Source organism: Oryzias melastigma, linkage group LG6, assembly GCF_002922805.2.
Source record: "Oryzias melastigma strain HK-1 linkage group LG6, ASM292280v2, whole genome shotgun sequence".
NCBI lineage: Eukaryota > Metazoa > Chordata > Actinopteri > Beloniformes > Adrianichthyidae > Oryzias > Oryzias melastigma.
In genome coordinates, this window is record NC_050517.1 from 30,904,242 (window position 1) to 30,928,045 (window position 23,804).

General features: G+C 38.6%; 1 protein-coding gene across 6 annotated transcripts in view; it reads right to left on the minus strand.

Annotated features, from left to right (window-relative positions):
- The window catches only part of LOC112152246, a 58,761-nt gene extending 34,957 nt beyond the window's left edge, over nt 1-23,804 (minus strand). For 3 of the 6 annotated variants that reach the window (XM_024281696.2, XM_024281695.2, XM_024281697.2), the window contains exons 1-3: nt 23,631-23,759; nt 21,847-21,887; nt 19,430-19,567 (exon numbers count right to left, since the gene is read on the minus strand). In XM_024281696.2, coding sequence (XP_024137464.1) covers nt 19,430-19,567; nt 21,847-21,887; nt 23,631-23,717 — 266 coding nt within the window. In that variant the 5' untranslated portion in view covers nt 23,718-23,759. Of the gene's footprint in view, nt 1-19,429; nt 19,568-19,875; nt 19,931-21,846; nt 21,888-23,630 lie in introns of all 6 variants that reach the window. The other 3 variants (XR_004948112.1, XR_004948113.1, XR_002920264.2) reach the window with 3 other exon arrangements.

Consider the following 23,804-nt stretch of genomic DNA (forward strand, 5'->3'; position numbering starts at 1 on the left):
CCCTGGGGGAGCATGAAAAGATTCTGTCCAGAAAAAAAAGCTTTTTCTCTCTGAAAACCCCAAAGAAAAATGTACTTTACTGCCTTGAGAGGCACTCGTGTAGAGAACAGGAATGACCTGTTTTAACCTGTTAACTCTTTCTAACTATACTATACTTCTAACAGTTGTTGTGGTCAGGTTCCTTCTGAGCATTGCACACATTAAAAACCAAATAAACGAAAAAATGCAACAGAAATGTCCTTTTAGAGAAACCTGAATTCAACATCAATTTATCTCCTTGTATTCAAATAATATAGATTGTATAACCAACTTTTGGCTCAAATTTAGCCAAAAAATTGATAATTCCAAAGAATAATCTGTTGTTTTTTTCACCCGGTATTGTATTACTTAATACGAGGGAGTACAAGGGCCAATTTACAAACAGAATGATTTTTTTAATTACGACTTTAAATCTCATAAATTTCCCAGACAAAAGTCGTAACTGTAAAATTAACGTTGAATATTTATGACTTTAAAAGTAATAAGCTAAATTTACAGCTTTTTATATTATTTACAACTTTTATTCTGGTAAATTTACAACATTTATCCTTCTAAATTTACGATTTTTATTCTCGTAAATTTAGGACTTTTGATCTAGAAAATGTATGACCTGATTTCGTAAACTTACGACCTTAATTCTTATAAATTAAAAAAATATTTCTGTTAATTAACGACTTTTATTCTTGTACAGTTACGACTTTTGATCTCGTAAATGTATTACTTTTATTCTAGTTAATTTATGACTTTTAATCTCGTAAATTTCCGACTTTTGCTCTCATAAAGGTACAACTTTTGATCTTGTAAATTTAAAAATCATTTTTGTTAATAAAAGACTTAATCTCGTAAATTTACGACTTTTATTCTCATTATTCTACTACTTTCAACTGAAAAACAAAGCAATGATTTTTATAAATCATAAACATGAATTTGCATCCAAACGTCTCCACTTGGCTCCATAAGTGACAGGAATGTGTTTCTTGTCAGCTGACTTACAGCAATACATGAATTTTTAGAGCATTATCTTTAAGTAACAAAACATGTTAATGTTTTAACTCAACATTTTGTGGAAGGTTCAGTTCTGAGTAAACATGCATAAAGCACATGGTTCTTCCGTTTAAAAACCTTTTTCAAAAGGAAAAACTTGCCGGATGGATGTTGAACTTCAGTCTTATCCTCACATTTTCTACTAAATAACCAGCAGGTTGTGCAGAGTGGATGGTTGCAATCTCGTGTAAAATAATGATGTTCCAACAAAATGAGAAAACAAATTTCCTCTGGATGTTTGCTGGTCCGTTCACTGCTGCCCTCCCTACAGGCCAGCGGTGGTTACGGTTGTGGAAACGCGCGTCCTCGTTTCCCCCCACACAGGACGCAACAGGAGCCGCGAGCAGTGACTCACGATAACAAGCTCTTAACTCACAAGGAGTGCTTTAAACCCTACAGTATGTAGATCCATGCATTCATCTGCCATTAAATATTTCTGCATAGACGTATCAAAGGTGTTTTTTAGGAATCCTTTACAGAATTTCACCCGAGGCCGTTCGGCTCCAGCTTTCATGTTCTCTGTCCACTGATGTTCCCCACGAGGTTTTTGTTGCAATATTGAGGGAGTTCAGATGAAAAAAACAAAGCAAACGCTTTCTTAAGCAAGCCTGAGTAATTCAACCTTCCATGCAAGATTCATATATACTGGATGTTTAGTAAAGTGCACATTATTCATCGACAGAAGCTTGCTCTGGCAAGAATCTGCAGGAAAATGTCTCGTGTTCAGCTGGTTTCAGACATGTCACGTTATCTCAAGTCCTCGGTTCTGTCAGCTGTGAGTTCCACAAACTTTCAGTCATCAGGCTGAGTACTGTTTGCGTGTATTCTTGGTACTATAACACCTGCAGGGTACAGTACTGCTGCTACAGGATACTGCTTCAAAGATCAGGTGACAGCAAACACAAACGTAAAGTTTAAATCAAACCACAGAGGTTATAAAGGTTTTGTAAGTCTTTTCCAGTATGATGATGTTTTGCATTTAAGCAAATTACTTAAGGAAAAGACAACTTGTGGTTAATTAGTGAACTGACCTGGTTTCATTTATGTATAACACCCTGCGAGGTGTCCATTATCAGAAATTAACACACAACTCAGAGGCATAAATCATCATTCGCTTGGCATCATCAGATGGCTACTTCCATGAAGTCCGTTGATTTGGGCTACGGGACAACTTAAAGGGTATGATCCCACCTTTAATATGGTCATGAATACAAATCAAATCTATTGATAGTACTTTAATCCTGTTAGTTTTAACATTTCATTCATCTTTTACCAGAAGTTGACCATTTGATATGCCGTATGATACGTTGTCGTGGTAACGGCTACAGAACCAGCAGCTCACTCTGCTGCAGCTGGTGTGTCAGGACTAACCAGCGGAGGAAGCGGCACATGTGCTAAATGTCACGTTATCGGGGGACTAACTCTGGTTAATTTTAAGCGTATATGTGTCCAGTCTGAATACACACTAAGAAACACCATGTAGGGAAGATTAACTTAAAGTCTAATGACAAACTTTAATCTGGTGTGACTTGACAGGAGGAAACAGAATAGCAAAAAGTCACGACTGAAGACAAATCAAATGATCCACATTAGAACATTTATTCTTGGATTCTTTTTAGCTTCTCTTATTATAAAATAATTGTCATCTTTAGTGTTGAAAATCATAGAGGAGTTTGGCTTGAATAAAACGTTAAAGCATCACACTGCTTTTCCTTTTATTGCAATACTTCACCAAAATGTATTTAATTTAGACATTTCAATCACTCTTTTATAAGTTTTCTAGCAGGAGAGCTCGCCGCGGCCGCATTCTGGGCCCTCTTGTCATGAGGTGTAAGTACAATGAGATCAGCTAGAGACAAACGATGGTAAAAGTCCATTAGTGGGTTCTGCCTCTCGATAATTGCCTATGATTAGCATAATCTTTGCAGCAAGGTTCCAGAAATTCATCTGAGTAGTCATATTTCAATGAGGTGAACAGCAGGGAAAGCAGGAGCAAGAGGAGGGGGAAGATAAAATAAAAACCAGGTAAGGAGAAGAGGAAGAGGAGGTGGTTTGATGAAGTGGTTCAGGAAAGTAAAAAAATACACAGGCAGTCGGAGGAAATCGTAAAAGCAAATGAGAAAAAACTACAAATAGCGAAGAACGTGTATTGATTCACTATTGTCTGAAATATATCATTTTTTTGGATCTTTATTAAAAACCTGACTTCTAAAACCGAGCAGTCTGTGCTCCAATGCCGTACAAAGGGAGAAAAGCTTGTACACCACAAACTATCCCTCATGAATTTGACTGAAGCTGTTGGGAAAGTGATAATCTGGGTTTTTAAATAAATAAAAAAATGTCTCTAAGGTTTGAGAAGAAGAAAAAAAGAGCAAAACACCAAGAATCAAGAAGAATGTTGTGCCAGAGGACAAAGGCAAAGGAGAGGTAAAGGAAACAAAAAAAGGGGATGGATAAAGATGGTAATGGCCTCATTGGGATTCTGAGAGCAGGAGCACTTTTCAGAGGAAAGATCCAAACTCCCCTGTAGTCTGTAATTTCTCCGAGCAAACATGCAGAATGGTGAACATGTGTGAGTTTGCTCAACTATTTCCTCGCCTGTTTGACAAGGAAAATTGTACACATTTATTTTACTACTTTTTGGTTGAACATACAAACCGCATGATTAGCTCAGCTAAGTTCAAACACATTTTTAGGAGAAATGAAACAAAAATTCTTTGCTGGCTGACAGCAGAAATCCCCCACGATGCAGTGGTGCTGTGTGCACTGCATTTATGCGTTTGTGGACTCACCAGGTGAGCTGAAGTAAAGAGGTTATTTACTCCCAGCAGATGTTGTAAAAGGGTCTATTTTAACCCAAGCAACAATGCTTTTAGTTTGGTCTCTCCAGACTGATAAATACATTCAGATGATTCATAAAATGATCCAATTTTACTTATTTATGCACAAACATTATGTTTTACTGAATTAATAATATGTTCAATATTTTCATTGAACTGGGAAAAAGTGATTAAAATCAACTTTTTTATGATGGCTGTTTAAAAAAGGTGTTAAAAGGATGTAGATACAATCTCACCAACTCCTCTCCTACTTACTCTTGCTTGTTGTAGAAGTGTTCGCTACCACCTGTTGCTCGCAGCATACCCATAGAAAAACTATGCATCGACATCTTGGCTCTACAGGCTCATGTAGCGGTGTCTGACCTTGATATTTTTTGTGGACCATTTGCGTGCCCCGTACATGTTTCCCCTGCAGATGGCCCATATCCACTCCTAAAGGCAGATGGGGCTAAAGGGAAGTATAAACCAGCCTTAAGGCCGTCATTATCTGGACATCAGCCACAGTCAATCAACTGCTTTAGTGCAGACGGTGTTCCATGTTTGTCCATCTCTGGATCAACTTCGTCCAGACTCTGAGACATCAACTTATCCAACTGAGAGAGTATTCCTCCATCCTCAGAGGTCTAGATTTGGACAGTCCAGCTGCTTAGACAGTTTATTTTAAAATAAGGTCCAAACAGATGTTAGTCTCAGGTTGCAGCCCAGAAGAAAGAAAGGAAAGCGGTGCCAGAGATGGGTGTTGGACAGTAGCAGAGCTTCATTGAAGGCGGTGATCAGTTACCAGCAAAGTTTGTCTCGTCTCTCGAGCAAAGAGTCAGACAGAAGTGTCATATTTAATTTATTTGAAAAAGACCTGCCTAACATTTTATGGTCTCAGGTACATTTCTGGAACATTTTCTAGAATTATACAATTTAAATATTTAGCAATACTACAGGTCTGTTGATGAACTGAAACCAAAACAAAAGTCCAACAATGAACAACACTGCTCAGGTTTAGTGTAGACAAGCTACTTTACTAGGGTCCAGTTAACTTATAAGCTCCATGCCTGACACTTTTCTTTAAACAAGGGGACATTTGACTAAATCTGTATATAGTCAAAGCCTCTATATTGAATAACTTGTATTAAAATCCATGGAAAGACATGTTTGAGATTTGTGCACCATTGGAATCTCTGATGCTGCTAAGTGTAATGTTACTTAGTCTCTAACAAGACAAATAAATACAAGCCACTTCATGGTAATTGTCATCTCAAAAATGTGTAATTTCCACCATTGTATTTAACACAATGGCTAATCAATAAAAACGGAGAAATAGAGGAAAACAGTAATTAGAGAGAATGACATTAGTGAGTGAGATGCTCTGAGGAGGCAGAGCTGCAGAGAATTGAAATGCAGTGTGTAGCTGCTGTATCTGCAGCACACAAGAACAGGATTGTTGTTCAACAAATGTGCGTGGAATGTGGATTGTACTGTGTGAGATTGTTGTACATTGATTGTATGCTGATGCAGGTTGGTTCCAAGTCCAGAAACACTTGGATGAACTAAGTTTTTTTATTTTAATCTATCCTTCTGTAGCTTCTTAGCTCGAGCGTTTGAACCTACTATGTGCAAATGTCACCGTGTTCACAGGGAAGCACTTCTACATGCCACCCACTCTATTAAGTGGCTTTTCCAACATCTCCTCTTCACAGGGTGCAGGACAGCCACACGGGTGTGTCATTTACAGAGAGGAAAAACAAGGTCATTTCAGATTCTGCACCCACGTTATGAACCCAACCCTGGATGCTACCGTCACCTAAAGAGTCAGGAGGGCCAGGATTCAAAGAACATGTTGAGGCTACCAAAAACCTCATCAATCACAGTGGTCGGAGGTCAATCCTGGGAGTTATGTTCTAAAATAGACCACAATGAGTGAAATCTGCAAATTATACATCTTTTGTTTATGGCCTAGTATTATCGATGTTTTGAGGCAGTTAAGTTCCTTTATACTCTTTTATAGGAGAGATGACAACATTTTCTCATTTCTTTCTCTTGCCCATAGATTCCTAAAGTTGTTGGAGAGAAAACTTGCAACAGCACTTCAGAGTCATGCCGCTAGCAGTCAAAGATACAAGTTTGTCGAGCTGATCGTAGTCTGCAGGAGACCCTGGACATCCCTGACCTTAGACCCTCCTTCCCAAGAAAAAGAAGAGAAACCTCAAAGAAGTCCATGAAGGAGGGATCCCAGGACGGACAAGCAATATGACTGGTTAAGAAGAATTCGCTACAACTACATGTTTGAATAGATGGGCTTCATCCGGATGGAACTACAGATGGGGGTGAGAGCATCTGGGAGCATCTGGACTGAAAGTCTTCTCTCTTGAGACGTTTTACGAGTCATCCTGGTGGCTTCATCATCAGTCTGAGTGGTGCTGGGTTCAAGCCCCTCATATTTTAAGGATGGACCTCCACATTCTTGCAATGGAGTGGCTCATTGAGGAGAAGTTATACTCAAAAATAAAGAGAATCTATTCAAAATCTCAACACAAATTTACTGTAGAAAAAAATGTAAGCAGAGTTATTAAAAAAAGATCAAAGGTTTCTATTTGTTGTTGCTTGACTTTCTTTGTGTGTTATCAGGTCAGATTGCTTGAACCGCAGACACATACATCATCACTAATCTGTTAAGAGATGAGCTACAATAATCTATCAGAATATGACAGTTTCAGTGTAAGATTAGTTGAATTAGTACATATAATTATTGTAAAAAGTGAGTATTATCACAGCCTTTAACTTCTCAAAAGGACAGTAGATGTGGAACATTTTTCTTGTCTTAATAGTCTGTAGAAGTCATTGTCAAGCTAATGATCATTCTTTTTATAACCTCAAGCTTTAGATGATGATAAAAATGACCGACTGTGTTTTAGGAATCAGCAACAGTAGAGGAAATGTTTCTGCAGTGACTTTCTTCCTCAAGTTCTCGTGTTTTCAGGACATTCTGAATATCGGATTAAGGAGATGAAGCCACAGCTTATAGCTGAGGTCCATTTCTGGAGGCGAGCATTCATGGAATTGTGAAAGCAGAGCTATTGGTTATTTGCTTCCCTCTGCCTTTAAAAGCTGCAATAAGAAAAAAAGCTGCAATGCAGATTAACGGAACGCTCTAGGAAACCTACAGGGAGGCAAAGAAGTATTTGATTTTGCAAGTTTTCACAATTAGGTCTGAGATTTTCCTCTTAGTAGTATGTCCACTGTGAGAGACAATCTAAAAAAATCTGGAAATCATATTGTACGATTGTTGAAATTATGTATTTGTATGCCACTGCTGCAAATAAGTATTTGAACTCCAGTATATCAGCTAGAAGTCTGACCCACAAAGACCTGTTTTTAAAGAGTCCACCTCCACTTTCCTTATACCTAATTAGAAGCACCTATTTGAGGTGGTTAGCTGCATAAGAACACCAACCTGTCCACCCCATACAAGACCAAGACCAAAGAGCTGTCCAAAGACACCAGAGACACAACAGTGGACCTCCACAAGGCTGTGCTCATGAAGACTTATGAACACAACTCCCTAGATTCCACCAGCATGGGAGATGCTAGCTCTCTGAACAAGGTCGACTCAAACAAAGAACTGGACTGAGTGATGGTCCCAAAAAGCTGAAATCCTATAGACTTTTCTAGAGAAACAAACAGTTATTGCTCAGTCATTCTTTTCATCAGCACAACCGTTCTTGCTCCGCTACCTTTTCTTTAAACATGTTCTTGAAAATCCTAATTTCTTTCTCTAGATATCTTTGCTGTACGACAAGTTATTTAGTAATACATGGCCAATCAGATGCCTTAATGAAAGTACAGTAGGCGGTATTCTGTCGAACATTTGAAGAGTTTAAAAGACAGATTCTCCTGGACCCGCTTTCACGAAAAGGGGTGTGGCCTTCAAACTTTGTCACTCCTGAATGGAGAGAGTGGTTGCCATGGAAATGTAGACTTAGACCAATCACTGCTTACTGTCAATGCCTGGTGAAGGCCGTGTTGCAGAAAAATGGCGACTAAATTGACTTAATTTTGCTGGAACTGGAAGGAAGTTATTTTCCAATGGTGACATCACACTAGCTCAGTCCAGTTCTCTTGTACAGTCAATGGTTGGCACAGAGTAAGCCTGTCTCTCTCTACCACTAGCTTACAGGCCCTCACAATCCCAATCCCAACATTTCAATAAAACAGACGACCAATATCAGAGCTATCCAGGCTTAGAGTTTTGAGCCAGAATCCAGCTCGGACGAGGAAAATAAAGAAGTCTGTGGATCTATTTGTGTGCAAGTGGATACGTCAGAATGGAGAGGAGCATGGAGCTTGTATTCTGTCGAAAACTGCGTTTTTTTCGTCTGCTCCTGATTCACCAAGAGTTGATATAGAAATACTTAGAAATGAAAATCTAAACTTAATCTTCCTTACAAATAACCTCCATCGTTAGAAAAATGCCTCAAGAACATGTTAAAAACACCAAAATCACAGTTTTCATTGGAGCGAGTCATTAGCACCAAATATTTTACCCGAAACAGCAAAATAACACATGCCGTTTGACCTTTTGCGCAAGTAACGTAATTTCAACGCTTCACTTCTGTAAAATGTTGCACATCAGCACAAAGCTGCTTTTCTCCACTTCAGAATCCGTTGGAATTGCGTTGATTCCATAAATGGTTGAAGAGTTGCGATAGTCCAAAGAATGTCAACACCCGGGCTAAAGCTGATGGTAAATTCAACGAGGATACGTAATTCTCCATCAATCCTTTGTAGTTTATTAATGTCATACTGACATTTGGACTTCATTTTCTGCTTCATTTATCACAAAAAAAATCAATTTGTTGTCAGTAAACACAGCCAGAGTCAAAGCTGTAATTTTCTGGATTGTAAAGTAGATTTTCTATTTCATTCATTAGCTCCGTTTTAGTTTTTGTTGGTTATATCTATGAATTTGAGGCTGAAAGGCTGCAGAAACTGTAAAACATTTTTTTGTAATCATGACTTTACACTTTCTACTGCATTTGCTGCATTGGCACGATCCTAGGATGTCTTATTTTGAAAGGGAGTCATGTAAATCTCTGCCAAAAGTTATAAACTATTTCATATTTTTTGAAACACTATTTTATCTTCATGTTTGTTTTATTTATGTTAAAAATTATTACTTAATATTCGTTTATTTAAATATATCATGTCAGTATCAAAAACATATATATAAATCAGAATCTTATTTTTCTAAAGGATGACTGAAGACTTTGTGGCTCCAACTGGGTTCTGGTTGGAGAGAAATTGACTCGAATGGCTCTTTAAGTTTGGACACGGCCAGTACCAGAACCCTAATCCAGTCCACAAAGCGGTACCACATCCTGTAGCAGAAAGTTCTGGTATTGCCCAATACCGCGTGGTTTCGTGCATGTCGGTACCAAGATAAGGCTAAGGGCTGCATGCTGTATCGGACCGGTACCAGTTTGTGGCTCGGAGCTTGGGGAGTCCAGATTTAATCGGAGCAGCCAGCACGCCAAAAGATGAATTGATGACACCCAAAATGTCAAAAAGTAACGCTTTCACTGTAAAAAGTTACACTATCACTTTTGTCGGGTAATTTTTACCCAATATAATATACTCAATAAAAAGTATTTTTCAGAAAAAATACATTAAAATATGTCAACACATGATAAATTAGAGTTGTCTCATTTTATTAAACTATGGTATATGTAACAAAAGGGAAGATAAAAAACATAGAAAGATCCTAAAACAGGGAGGCCCAGTCTTGGTCCTGGAGGGCTACCATATACCTGTTTTCCAGATCTCCTCGCACTGCTTGCTGCTGATTACCTGGACCAGGTGTGTTCATTCAATCAGAATGTAAAGACATCTGACTGAGTTAATCAGCAGCTGGCAGGGCTTGGAGGTCTGGAAAACAGGCAGGGTGGTATAGCTCTCGAGGACCCGGTCCTAAAACATGCTTAAAAATTAGGAATTTGAGAACAAAAAAAATCGTTAAAAAATCATGATACTGGAGACTCGACCTTTGGTCCACCCATTCCTGGGACATGCCAGACTTCACTCGGAAAAATGCAACATTTTTAAAATCATGTTAGTTTTGCTGGCGACAGAGCTCTAGGGTTAACTATGAGTATGTGTCATTTTGGGAACGAGAATGTGTTGTTTGGGTAGATAAAGTGGATTACTACTGTATACTATACGAAGCACCAACTGAACATGCTGCCATGTTTGCTATAAAGACCTCCATCTGCTTTTCTCATCCTCCTCTGTTAACAGAGTCACTCTCACCATGAACCCATGGAGACACCACCTTGTATCAGACTGTTTTCCTGGCCTGTCTGTGTCCTTTTCATAAAAACCTCTCCAACAATCCCATGTACCGGATCTAAAGGCTACCAGCTCATCCTTCATCTTCCACACAATGACGGGAGCCATCCTGTACATTCAGAAAAATCGTTATGGTGATCATAGAAAATAGCGGAAACATGAATTGAAACTCCCAGTGAAGAGTGCAGTACATAAATGAATGTCCATCGGAACAATGCAGAAGGTGGCTCAATAGGAAGCAGACGGAAAAAGAGGGCTGGATCTTGTCCTGGGAATTCTTCTGCCTTCATGTTCATTCGTGGCAGCGGGATGCAACATATGCCAGTAATTAACCTTTCATATTGTGTCCTGAGCCACACGAGCCTCTCTATCTTCTTCTGCTGACTGAGTCCATGCATCCATTAGAGGCGCTCTGCATGGCGATTGGTAAGTGAGCAAAGTGCTAAGAGCAAAGGTAGACCAGGCCATTCAGGGATAGCGATGCGGAGAGAATATTTATCCAATCATCCTGCTTCTGGGATTCCCGACGGGCAGAAAGCTGAGCTGCTTTTAATATTCCCTCGCCTTCTAAAAGGAAGAAACCTCAATAGGAGCTCAGACTCCTTTTTTCCCTAATAGATCTTAAAAGAGATGAAAACAAACTGTTAGGAAGTCTCAAACAGAGCTGAGAGTTCAATCAGCTTTTGATTAATCCAGCCTGAGCAGCATGCATAAAGCAAATCAGCCATGAGTGATTACATTCAGTTTGTACTTTATTTACCTAAAACACATTTTCCTTTGGAGTTTGTGTATCACTCAGTTCTTCTGATGGAGGTATATTTGTTTTCCATGTTTACTTCAAATGTCAGCATTTCGTTTTCAGTTGTCAAAAACAATACGCACGGATGCCTCTCTGCTTTGGCTCCTCTTTTAAGAAAATGAGAGTATTTATGCAAAATGCCTGATTGTAAAATGAAGTGTGCATTGCAGCAGTGTGTCTTTGATTGAAATTAAAGCGAGAAGAAAGACGGTTGACGGCACAGATCATGTTGACTTAATGCTTTTAGAACTTAATACTGTGCTTAGAAATTCCTGGCAGCAGTCGGTCCTGTCTCAAATACTTAGCTGCACATTTTTAGCCGCACATAAAAGTGTGTGCATGCACGCATACATGAATGAGAACAAGCTTGGACTCCAAGGCTGGAGCCTCTTAATTGGGTGTGAAATGCACCTGGATTCCCTTCATGAATGTGAATCAGATCAGATGCAAAACAAGAGTTTGTGCAGGCATCCCGTATCCATAGATCCACTTCCTGTTTTTGACTAAAAATCAGTTGATGTTTCAGCTCAAATTAAATCATGAATCTCTTCACTTCACAGAGCCTTACATTTTTATGGCGTGAAATTTGTGCCACCATTTCGCAAGCAAAAGTCACAGTTTTTAGATCAAAATGTTAGAAATTGCAAAAAAAAAAAAAGTTACATTTTAAAAGTAAAAATATATAGGTTGCAAATGAAAATATTAAATATTTTATTTCAAAAAATATTTCTGTGTTTGCAAACTTTTTTCCTTCTTTTTTTCTTATTTCTTGAAAGCAACAAAGTTTGGAATCACAAAAATGTTTTTTAAACCCAAAATAAAAGTTTGCAAAAAAAAAAATTCTTGACACCAAAGAAAACTTTAAACGAAGACATATTTTTGGGGAAAAAAGCATTAATTTGAAAATGAAAAAACTATATTTGAAAATAAAAAACTAGCAATCAAACATTTTTTCTTGAAAACAAACAAACAAAAGGTTTGCAAATGCAAAAATCATTTTTGAAAACAAAAAGTTTTAAAAGCAAATATTAAATATTTTATTTGCATATTATTGGTTTTTATTCTGAATATTTTAAATTTTGTTTCCAAACACAATCTAGAACTTTTTGATCTTAAAACAGTGGCTTTTGCTTGCAATCTGGTGGCACAAATGCCACCACACAGTTTTCAAGAAAATGTTTTTTGTCTCCAAACTTATTTTTCTTTTAAGGAATTAGATAAAAAGAAATCAAGTTTGCAAACGCAAAATATTTTTTGAAAGAAAATATTAAATATTGTTCTTTTCAAATTTTTAATTTTCATTCTTAACATTTTATATTCCGTTTGCAATTTAGACATTTTTTATCTTAAAACTGTGACTTGTGTTTCCAATATAGTGGCACAAATATCACCCCACAGTTTAAGAAAAAAATTTTTATTGCAAACTTTGTTTTGCTTTATAAAATATTTTTTTAATTGCATATTTTTTTTTGGCTTTCAAAAAATATTTTTGCATTTTCCTTTTTTTTTACTTAGAAATAAGATAATGAGAAAGAAAAAAAGTTTGTAAACGCAAAAATATTTTTTGAAAACAAATATTAAATATTTTCATTTCCAAATGATGAACTTTTTATTCCCAACATTTTATATTTTGTTTGCAATTTAGATTTTTTTTATCTCAAAACTGTGACTTTTGTTTGCAATATGGGGGCACAAATATCACTCCATACATTTTCTTCTGAAAGCAAAATAAGTTGAAGTGAAACCAAATGGGACCACAAGTAAAATCCTTTTTGTCTTCTTCATATCTTTAGAGCTTAAAAAACATGATTCGGCTGTGATTTAATGAAACGAAAACTGAGCCGAATTCCCAGGATTATTTTATGTGTTTTAATCTGTGCACCCACGTACTAGCTTGTTTTGCAAATCACACTTTGATTTATAAAATTGCTTCAAGTTTTTCATGAAAATTGTTTACCTTTTTTTGGTTTGAAAGAGAGAAAGATGTTTTTGTTTTGTTGTTGCACATCTGGTTTCTTCTGTTCTTTGGGTTGTTACACTTCTGCCTTTACATACGTTCCCTTTTTTATCTTTTTACTGTAGCTTTGCAGTATTTCTTTTGCGTGAGTTAATAAACGCTCCTATAGTGCTGCCGGATGTCGGCTGTCTGTTGCCTGTAATTGGATCCAGCCAATCGTGGACGTCTCACCAGGGCTCTCCCAATATGTCACGCCACTTTGAAGGAGACATTTACTTTGACGTTAATGAACAGGATACGCCGTGTTTTTACACATTTGGCTAAAACTGCCACCTGAGAACAAAACAGTTTGACTCCTACGATATTCATTTCATTTTTCCCCCAAAGAATCACCAATTTAAAAAAAAACAAAGACAAATATAAAGTATAAAGTGAAGAAAAACAAAACCTACAAAATACCAGTAAAGAACTTGAACCAGCGCCAGTTCTGCTTGTCCAAGCTACAGTGTTGCATCATGGATGGCTCAGTTTCATACAGTTGATGCGAACCTTTTTTTTTTTTTTTGCTGTGGCCCGAGGGCATCTGTTCAGCTGGAAATAGTTCAGCACCGTGGAGAGATCCTGCTTTGCTCATTCTTTCCATCTTGAGGGAGATCAAAAGCCAAAACAGTGCCAGTAAGCGGCAGACAGAAAGGCCTAACAGCGAGCTGTGGAAGGCAGAACTCATAGCGTACGTCTCCGTTCAGTATTGTTATGTCCTCAAAATGAGAGGGTTACACAGCTTCAGTTTTTGAGGGAAGAGTGGGTTGCTGGTTGTTAGGGTTGTTAAGTTGTTAAGGTAAACGCTTCGAGTCGTATTGAGCAGTAATGATTTTCTCTTCACCTGTTTTCTCGGTGCACAACATAATGTTTCTATTACATTTGAAGATTGTCTGGTTTTTTTTTGTATATTTGAGATTAAGCCAGTAAGAAAAGACAGAAAAACCAGAAGACAATTAAAAAAGATTTTCATTGAAAAAGCAGAAGTCACATGCACACTGAGCCTGGATCAATTCAATTCTCATTTTTTTCTATTCTTTCAATTCTATTCTATTTCGAGTTTACACTTAGACACATTTACAGTATTTAGAAACACATTAATAATCTACTATATGTTTTGAATATATTTATATTAATCTGATCCAGTTCACATACTGTAAATGTATCAGTGAAATAATGAGATTGTTAATATCATCCAGAGTTACATGGATTCTCTAAAGGAGAAGTTCTAACTAAAATGTTCAGATCATTAACATTGTAAACATTGTTCTGGAGGGCAATACACCTTATTCCAGAAGAAGAAAGAATGAGCAAAAAAAACCTGTAGATAGACCAGAAATGGTTAATCTAAAAAATATTCCCTTAATTGAGTTTGGAAAATTTGTATAAAGATGTTCATTTAGTCAGTAATGTATATTTAGGTCGACCGAGCGTTAGCATTTGCCATCCTAAGAGAAATTCCATTAAACGTTAGCATCAAGCTAGCAAACTTAAGCTTTATGTGCTAAATCTATTAATATTTTTATTAACTGATTATTGATCTGTTAAGTTTAAATTGACTCAAGTGGCCTCTTTTTATGCCGAGTTCACACCGAAGGCGATTCACGCGTCTAATTCACGTTGTCCTTCATCATGGCACATTTGCTGCTCGCTGCCTTTGCAAAAATGTGTTCCCAAACCAGCTAATGTTTTTAGCCTGATCGCTACATAGAGTGGCCTCGGTATAAATCTCACTTCCAACGTATGGAAAACATGGATAATGTTGACAAAACCGGTTTATTTATTATAAAGAGTTCTACAAAAACTTTGTAATCATGTCTCCATGTCTGGGTTCATGAGATCATTCAGAAATTCTCTCTGTAACAGGAGCTTCACTCCCGCTCCCAGAGCTGGGTTTTTATCTCAGCTGCTTCTGCTGTGTTTCTGTGTCTCTATGACCCAGTTTGATGCTCTATGAAGATAGAAAAAATATCACAAAATTCAAGAGACCTTTCTATCCTGCAGCGGTTCTGAGTCTGCCGCCGCACCAAGCGAGCGAGCTCCACTGTTCCCCCATGCGGCTGGCTCACAGGTGTTGTGCCAATGTATATTTCCCTTGCCAGAGTTTGTTTCCCCCGTCTCCAGCACACCACCTTCAGACAGAGCGTGGGTGTAACAGGCTGGTGACCTGTTCAAGGTGTATCTTCACCCAACAGTAGCTGGGACAGTCTCCGGCACCTATGTGACCCCAGCGGGTTGAGAAAATCGAAGTTCAGGACAAAAACACTCACATGATTGGATGTGTAGTCTCCCCACTGATCGAGTCACTGAAATTGTCACATGACCAGAGCTGAGTCCCTGATTGGTAGATGCGCTGCAGCTCAAATCACGCCGCAGGACCTCAGAACATAACACTGAGTTAACATTGAAACTGGCCGCCTCTGCCGCACAAACCGCGTTCGGTGTAAACGTAGCATCAAGAGCAGCACGGGTGTGTCTTGCGTTTTCCTTGAGGCTCATACGGCCACCTCAAGGGGCGGCTTTCCATGGAATGTACCATTGTTGTGTGTGTGGTAACGCAACATTTTGTTGAGGTAAAAGTGAAGTGCATGCACTAATGACATACGGACAATGTTGTCTGACCGGTGCACATAAACCACACTCTAGTTGTTAAGAAGGTGAGAGTACTGACTAATAGATCACACATAAAACAGGCATCCATAGGGTGTGCACGTGATTCCTATGGGCCCGTAGGATGTCCACACAAACTACACTCTAATTGTCTAAATTCCTCGTTTCTAACAGTAGAGCTAATAGCACTAGCAGCACTTACTCACCCTCTCGTGTTGCATGTGTTCACCATTACCCGTCACTACCAGCATGCTAGTAGTAAAAACTGCATGAATGATTTCACTCTATGAGATCACAGAACACCTAATGTTTGGTGTAGACCACCTGCATGTCCTGAACCATTCGTATCAGCACCCGTCCGTCCTGTGAGAGGGTTCCACCTACATGTGAACATCCCCGAGGGTTCTTCTTTTCCCCCCAGAATTTGGTTTTGCTTTTTTAGGAGTGTTTCCTCACCGAGGAGGAGGCTCTAACGGCAGGGGTTTCAAGTCAGTCCTCGAGGACCGGCCTCCTGCTGGTTTTCCAGAAACCCCGCCTTATCTGCTGCTGATTACCTGGATCAGGTGTGCTTAGCCAACAAGGAGTTTCAACGGCAGGTTGGTCGGAAAACATGTAGGACACCGGCCCTCGAGGACCGACTTTGGACACCCCTGGTCTAAGGGCAGGGAGGTCCAGTTTAGTTCAGTTTAGTAATCAGCTTTTGCTTCTATTTTGTGAGTGACTTTATGTTTCTGGACAGCCCGTTTAGACAACTGTGTTGTGTAATTGGGCTATATCAATAAAATAGAATTGAAAATGTTTTTCTTTTAGAATTTTTTGGTTTTGGCCACACCGGACACAAAGGGATTATTATCTGGAAAACACCAAACGAGGGGTGTCAATCCCCCTAACTCAATTGCCTCCCCATCCCAATAGTCTGTGCATTTGACATCCTCTGAGTTTCTAACTATATCCACAAGTTACTGTGAGTCATGTTTTAAATGGGGAATGCTCAGAAGTTTCTTTTTGTTGCTTTTATTCCACAAACAAAGGCTCATTTATAAAACCTGCACACACCAGGGGGTAAAGGAAAGAGCTGGTCCGTTGTCTCACCGCCATAAAAACTGCATTCCTCCTTTCAACCCAGAGTTTCAACAATAAGGCTCTGACTTTCCCACAGAGGTAAAAAGCGCGATCCCTCCACAGCTTGAACACCCCCATCCTTCACACTCTCTTTATCAAAGTGTTTGTGTCCAGACATGCTGCTCATGCTTTCCTCCTGTTTGGAACTAACCAACACGGAGAAATGTTACTATAATCAAACAACTCCAGTTTTGTGTTTGGACAAATATTTAACGGGTTTTTCTTGCCGCACAAACAAGTCCTTCCTCTGAAGCAGCTTGAATAATTCCTACGTTCAGCTGCTTATTAAAGTGCCCTTCAGTCAAAGACGGGAGCTGCAGGTTCACTCGGCTCCTTCTCTTCACATTCTGAAAGGAAGCTTTTGTAATCTGGTTCTTTCTGCATCTGATTAGCCGCTAGCTTAAATGATCTAATTATTGAACTTTGCCTGGGAAACCTTTTGTATTTATCCAGTCAGGCAAAGTTTTTAGATAAGGCTATCGCTCTTATCATTCTTTCCTCTATTTCATTTCTCCAGCAGTGTGCTGATAAACTATTTAGATGCACCATGTCATTATTAGGTTTAATTGTGCAATTAAGAGGAGGCAACCATAGTGATTGTGCTGCATTTCTAATCTTTTAATTGCAGGCTTGTAAGCGCTACGTTTCACACAAAACGGAGCGATTAGAATAAAAGCCATTGCTGCTAATATGAAAACAAACACTGGGCAAAGCTTTATGCGGTATTAATATCTGAAGGACAGCTGTTAAAAAGTGTAAGGTAATGAGAGGCCGTGTTTTACTCTAACAAGTTAGACTCCTGATGGATTCTGAGTCTCACCAGAGTTCTATATTTACGCTGTTTGACACGGATGCCACAAATGGCATCGCTCTCGGTGATACGCCTGTATTTACCACCGCAGTGACTCCTGGATGCATAATGTACACATCATCATAACCAACTCCCCGCTCTGCAGTCTGTGCTTAAAGGCACACAATGAGGAGCAGAGTCTCAGCAGGCGCCGCGTTGCTCTTCTGACTCACGCTAAACCCCAGTTAAAGAATGAAAAACAGATAAGCAAACAGAACAAAACTACATTAGGAGGAAAAAAACAGCGAGCAGGCTTAGAAAAAGGCTGATAATATAATGTGTTCATCTATTCCCATCTCATTATCACGGAGTGTGCGTGCTCTTGCAAACAGCACTCAGTCACGTTCTCATTCAGCGCACCACTCCATTAAAAACAGAACTCTACATGGTAAATTTCATAAATCCAAACCATTATTCAAAACCTCATCAATACCTTTTCAGTAGCACTGCTGCACATCTTTAAATCTCTCAGTCTCCCTTCTTTTCTACAGCCATCAATTGTATCAGTTTTTCTTTCTATATTCGTCCATCTGTGAAACCTGAGTTGATGTGGCGACCCCTGATTGGTTAGGCTAACAGGTGAAGGACAGTCATCAAAAGCCTCCATATGCAGTAATAGCCAGGTTTTTGACACGGCAAGAGGCTCAGCTGAAGCTTTTCTTTCCCCTTTATGAGTGTTATAAGCTAAGACACACAAGTATCAGCAAATCACTGATGTAAAATCAATCTATTTCAAATCATCTGTGGCTATGTGTGTTATTTGTCCTTTCAACGTTAACTTTATTCTAAATTGCATTTATTTCTCTGGGACAGCACACATTGAATTAACCCAGCAACCATTTTTCATCTATTGTCCACGGACAGATGTTTAAAATTAAAATAAAATACATAAAACTAAAGATCATACTACGGAGGAGAGGCTTTTTAAAATGAATTCAACATGAAGGACACCCCATACTTCCTGTTCTCATACAGTCTCACTGTTCACCTTTACCTGAGGCGCCTTTCCCCGCCGGCAGCCGCAAGTCATCTCAAACACATCTCATACCTAAATTAGCCAAAACAGCTAGCATGTAGCTGAATTATTAAACTCCAAATATAACAGTTGAAACCCCCAAAAAGCTTAAAAACCCCAGTAAGTAGATGTTTTGGGTTTTTATTACAACTTTTTGCCTTTTTGTGCTGCCATAACAAATGAATTTATACTTTGTGATATGAATAAAGTTGCATTCAAATCAGATATCTGAACAGACAAAAGAAATATAATATTAGCATTTTAAAAAATTAGATGAATCCCAAGTGAGTTTAAAATAACCCATATATTTGCATTTCCCCTTTACAGGACATAAACCCCCGTGGACTGCTTTTGAACATCTGGAGATCTGTGTATGTGTCTTCTCTTCTAATGGAAAATAGCTTAAAAACTTGAAAATCTTTTAAACCGTTTTCCTCAGAGTAAAAGTAAAAACAGCGTCAGAATCCAGAGATTGTGGACAACATCCAGTGCCATTTTCATATTTTTGTGCCCAGGTATACAGAAGTACTTGTGATTTAAAAGCAAACATCCTCATAAAATTATATCTGCTAAAAAAGCATTGGGTCTAATGGGAGAACTGGTCAGCTTTTACTGATATTTGGGGCCGCTGTAAGAAAACTACTAGCTCAGGATGTTCAGAGTTGTTTCGTCTGAAAGCCAGGAGAAACGCCTACGCCTTGATGTAAAAACTTTCTTTGTGAGGGACACAACGGCAGAATTTGACCAAAACGATTCCACTTGAAGTGTTTGCTTCTACCTGATGCTCTGACAGAGCTGAAGAAAAGCTCCAAGTGTTCCTGGTTGAAGCGGTGTGCAGACATGAGGCTGAACTTGTTCAGGAATCACTGCAAACAATGTGTCCACGCTAACCACAAAACCGATGACTGACAGAAACCTTTAAAGGAAAACCTTTCATTAGTGTGATGATCAGAATGCCTCAAAGCACCAAGTCAATTTTAGTTACTTAAAGATTACTTGAATTGTGTCTTATTTCACAATCTATTATAATACACAGAGACAGTAAGTAATTAAAAACTTTTACTCTCAATTACTAAGTTAATCTTTTGGATAAAATGTACTTTTAAAGACCCATTCCAATGAAAAATCACATTTTAAGTGTTTTAACATGTTCTTGTGACATTTTCCTTGTGATTGATGACGTATATAAAAGAGTTTAAGATTAAAACAGATAAAAACACTAACCATTTGGAGATGTGATGGAGAGGTTCCCATGGACCTCTCCTGTGGAACAGCCTCCCTGAGAGCATCAGGGGCCCGTTTCAAGAAGCAGGTTCAACAAATTTAGAGTTCGAACCTGAACTTAGAGTCACTGGACTCTAAATTCTCAAACTCAGGGTTTTCGGTTCCAGAACAGCTGAAAATGTTTGATTCAATCAACTTGAAGTTGTCAGAACCAGAACCAGGTGTGAGCGTCGCGACCATAAAAAGCCCTGATCAATGGAGCAAAGACAGCATGATTCACCATGGCAACGGGAACAAACACCTGAGTTTAGTACTTCCGGCGGCGGAAATTGATAAGTTCCTTCAAGCATATGCGACTATAGGAGCGCATTTTCTGCAAGAAAAGCAACACAGCTGCAGCGGTAGAACAGAGAGAAAATATCTGCAGTTATTTGAATCATTTTAAATAATGAATAATTAATGTCAGGAAGGTTATTTGGTCACTTGTTAAGGAATGTTTTTTGATCTGTTACTAAGTTAACCAGTAATCTCCGTAATCGCATGAATAACCGGTTTTGGTAACCCCCCACCCCCCACCACCTACACACACGGATACACTGCACGCTAAAAAGAAACTGTAGCTGCCTGGTAAATGTTAAAAAAGTATTTATTTAATTTTAATTCTCAAGACTTAAAAAATATTCGCCGAATTCTTTTTGTTAAGCGAAAAACAACTTCCGTAGCCGGGAATCGAACTCGCAAACTCCCCAGAGGGAAGTAGCGTTGTTGCTGACGACCGAGCTAATGTTTGACGCAAGTGCTGGACGGTAGATGAGTTCACATGGTTTGCCGGTGTTTGACATTCCATAATTTCTATTGTTAAGGGTTTAAAATAAGGAAAAGAAAACTGTATTTTTTAATAGCGAGTCCCTGGAAAAACTCACTATTTATAATATCGCTGAAATAAAAATGAATTGGGAAACTGCAGTCAGTCGACTCGTGTCCTCCAAATCCTCTACCGACGTAAATAACATTTCCTCTGGATTAATCAGCCTCCTCTCTACATGATCCTCTATGAATGAACATGTCATTCTGGTTTCTGCGTGGTGGAAACGTGACGACTCTAATGTGAATATTCTCTAAATGTTAATGAGGAACTCATATTTGAACATCTTTCACTTTAAAAAGGGGCGGAGACCTCAGAGAACTCTAAGTTTCCTGAAGAAAACCTGCTACCGACCAGGTTTCGTTCACAGACTCAGTTACCATAGTGATTGATTCTGAGTTCAGCTTAACCTGCTTCTTGGAACGGGCTTGGTTTCGCCCACTTTCCCGGGTTTGAGTTATCTCTCTTTCTGGAACCGAAAACTCAGAGTTTTACTGAATTTCCAACAAAACCTGCTTCTTGGAACGGGCCCCTGGACCGCATGGACTGTTAACGTTTTTAAAGGACAGCTAAAAACCAACCTTTTTAATCTGCCTTTTAGTTAAAATTTAGAAAGTCATTTGATATTTTAATTGTTTTATGCTATTTTAGTGCACTGATAAATATTTTTTTACTTTTACTGATTGATGTTTTATTATTTAATGATCTCAGTTTTTTTGTTTATTTTTAAATAAGTGATTGTATGGAGTGATGTTTGTGCCAGCCACCATATTGCAAGCAAAAGTCAGTTTTACAATCAAAATCTTCTGAATTGCAAACAAAATATAGAGTATCAAGACTAAAAATGCATCATTTGCATAAAAAAATAATCTTTGCATTCAAATTTTTTTTTTGTTTTCAAAAAAAATTTTTGCCTTTGCAATTTTTTTTTCTTATTTCTTGAAAGCGGAAAAAAGTATGAAAACGCAAAAATATTTTTTGAATGCAGGAAAGTTTGCAAGCACAAAGATATTTCTTAAAAACAAAAAAGTTTGGAAATGCAAAATATTTTTGAAAGCAAAACAAGTTTGTGAACACAAAAATATTACCCCGTATAATTGACCTACTCAGAGAACAGGGTCTGATTTTTGCTTCGATCAGGGGGGTCCTGTGGAATGTATCCTGTAAACTTGATTGAGGGGATCACTGATGTGGACAGGTCCCTAAAATATTGTTTACTCACCAGTACAAAGCCAGATTTCCTATTTTAGTATTTTTTTTCTTCCTTTGCTATTGTGTGTGCCTATGTTGACGTGCGCATGTGTTGGGTTCTACACATTCGTCTTTAGAATTTGATTATTTTTGTATTTGAGTGAAATTGGATTTGGAAGAGTGTTATACAAATAAAGTTTGATTTGATGGAAAGCTGAAGACAGGCGGGATGACATCGTCTGTCAGCCCCTTCCTGTTCAAACCATCGAGCTAGCTTGAAGTGCTAAAGCAAAAGATAATACGAAGGAAGTGTCGCAAATCGGTTGCACTGCTCTCCTGCATGCGCAAACCAAATGTCACTTCCGCTAAAGCATTTTCCGGTCTTCGGATGGTAACAACCATAATAACCTCGAAGGATGTTAATATAGCACTTAAAATGTTTATCATAGTGAAAACATGCACTTACTGTTAAAAAAAACAAAGGAAAAAGACACGTTAAGGATCAGGACCTTACGATCTTGTAGTGACTACAAACGGACTACAAATGTTTTCTTCTTCTGCTGTTTTACATGACGGCAGTTTACTCCCTAAGCTAAGAGGACACAGCGCCACTTCAAGACACTTTTTTATCCGGTAATCCAAACAAGTTATTAACGGTAACTCGTGGCTTTAATTCTCACTGTAATCCAGTCAGGAGAAGCTCTCGGTTGTTGAGAAAAACATAAATTCTTGTGATCATGGAGTTTTACTGTTTGGAAATGACTCTATGGTATAGCGGGTGAAGAGCGGAAGTGACGTGTGGTTCGCGCATGCAGGGTGAGCGGTGCAACCGATTTGCTTCCGCATACCAAAAATGCAGCGACAGGAGCAACCGTTTCTGCCGTTAGCATGTCTTTGTTAGCCACGTAACTTTGTTCACTATTACAGACGTATAAATGCTCTAATAACTAAAATATTTTTAAAAATTACTCTTGAAAGGTAACTCCTCATGAGAGCCCCGGTTGTGGCACCCGAGGGTGAACAAACAACCTCTCATTGGCTCCGTTGACTACAGCTGGTTTTGGCTGTAGTAGCCCTAGCTAAGGTAGACCCTTCAAATATGGCTGGTTGTTTCCGGTGTTGTGTCAAGGTAAGTTGCCCCTGCCAGAATTTGTATCCCGTCTCTGGGCTCATTGATTTGTTTGGTAACACTCGTATTTTTCCCTCAAAAGGGTAAAAAGAAAGTGGATGTAAGTGATATACTTTATTCTGGGGTTTTTGGGAGTTTACGGTCATGTTTGATATTTCCCCTCATATTAGACAGGGGGTACAGATTCTGTCAGGCCACTGTTGATCCAGCCTGCCAGAATCTGTGCCCCAATAATTAGCAGTGAAACACTTGTTTAGTACATTTCTGTTGTTACATGCTTACCTCACAAAGTTACATAAATTGCAAGTTTTATCGTAAATTAGTCAAACACGTGTCATTTTTCTTTATTTCTTAACAGAAGCTGTCCTTTCACATAGGAATGTGGGGGGAAAATGCAAATATGATTTTAAAAAATTACTAATAATTAAAAAAAAAACTCCCAGAAGCCTCAGAATAGTGTATCGTGATCATTAACCTTTTTTTTATGCTTTTGGGGACAAAATAGGAGCGTTACAAACAAATCAACGATGCCTGAGACTGGGGATAAAAATTCTGACAGGGGGAACTTACCTTGGCACCCCACCTGTTACCGGAGCCCGGAATGAGGCGCCTATCAATCCATATGATCTTCAGGCCTTCGGCGTTTGCTCTAAACATCTCTGCTCCTTACCGCGCTACGCGGGCATTTCACAATCAATCAGTCACTCCGGAAATCGCTTCCGCTTCTGCGCAGAAGCGTCCCGC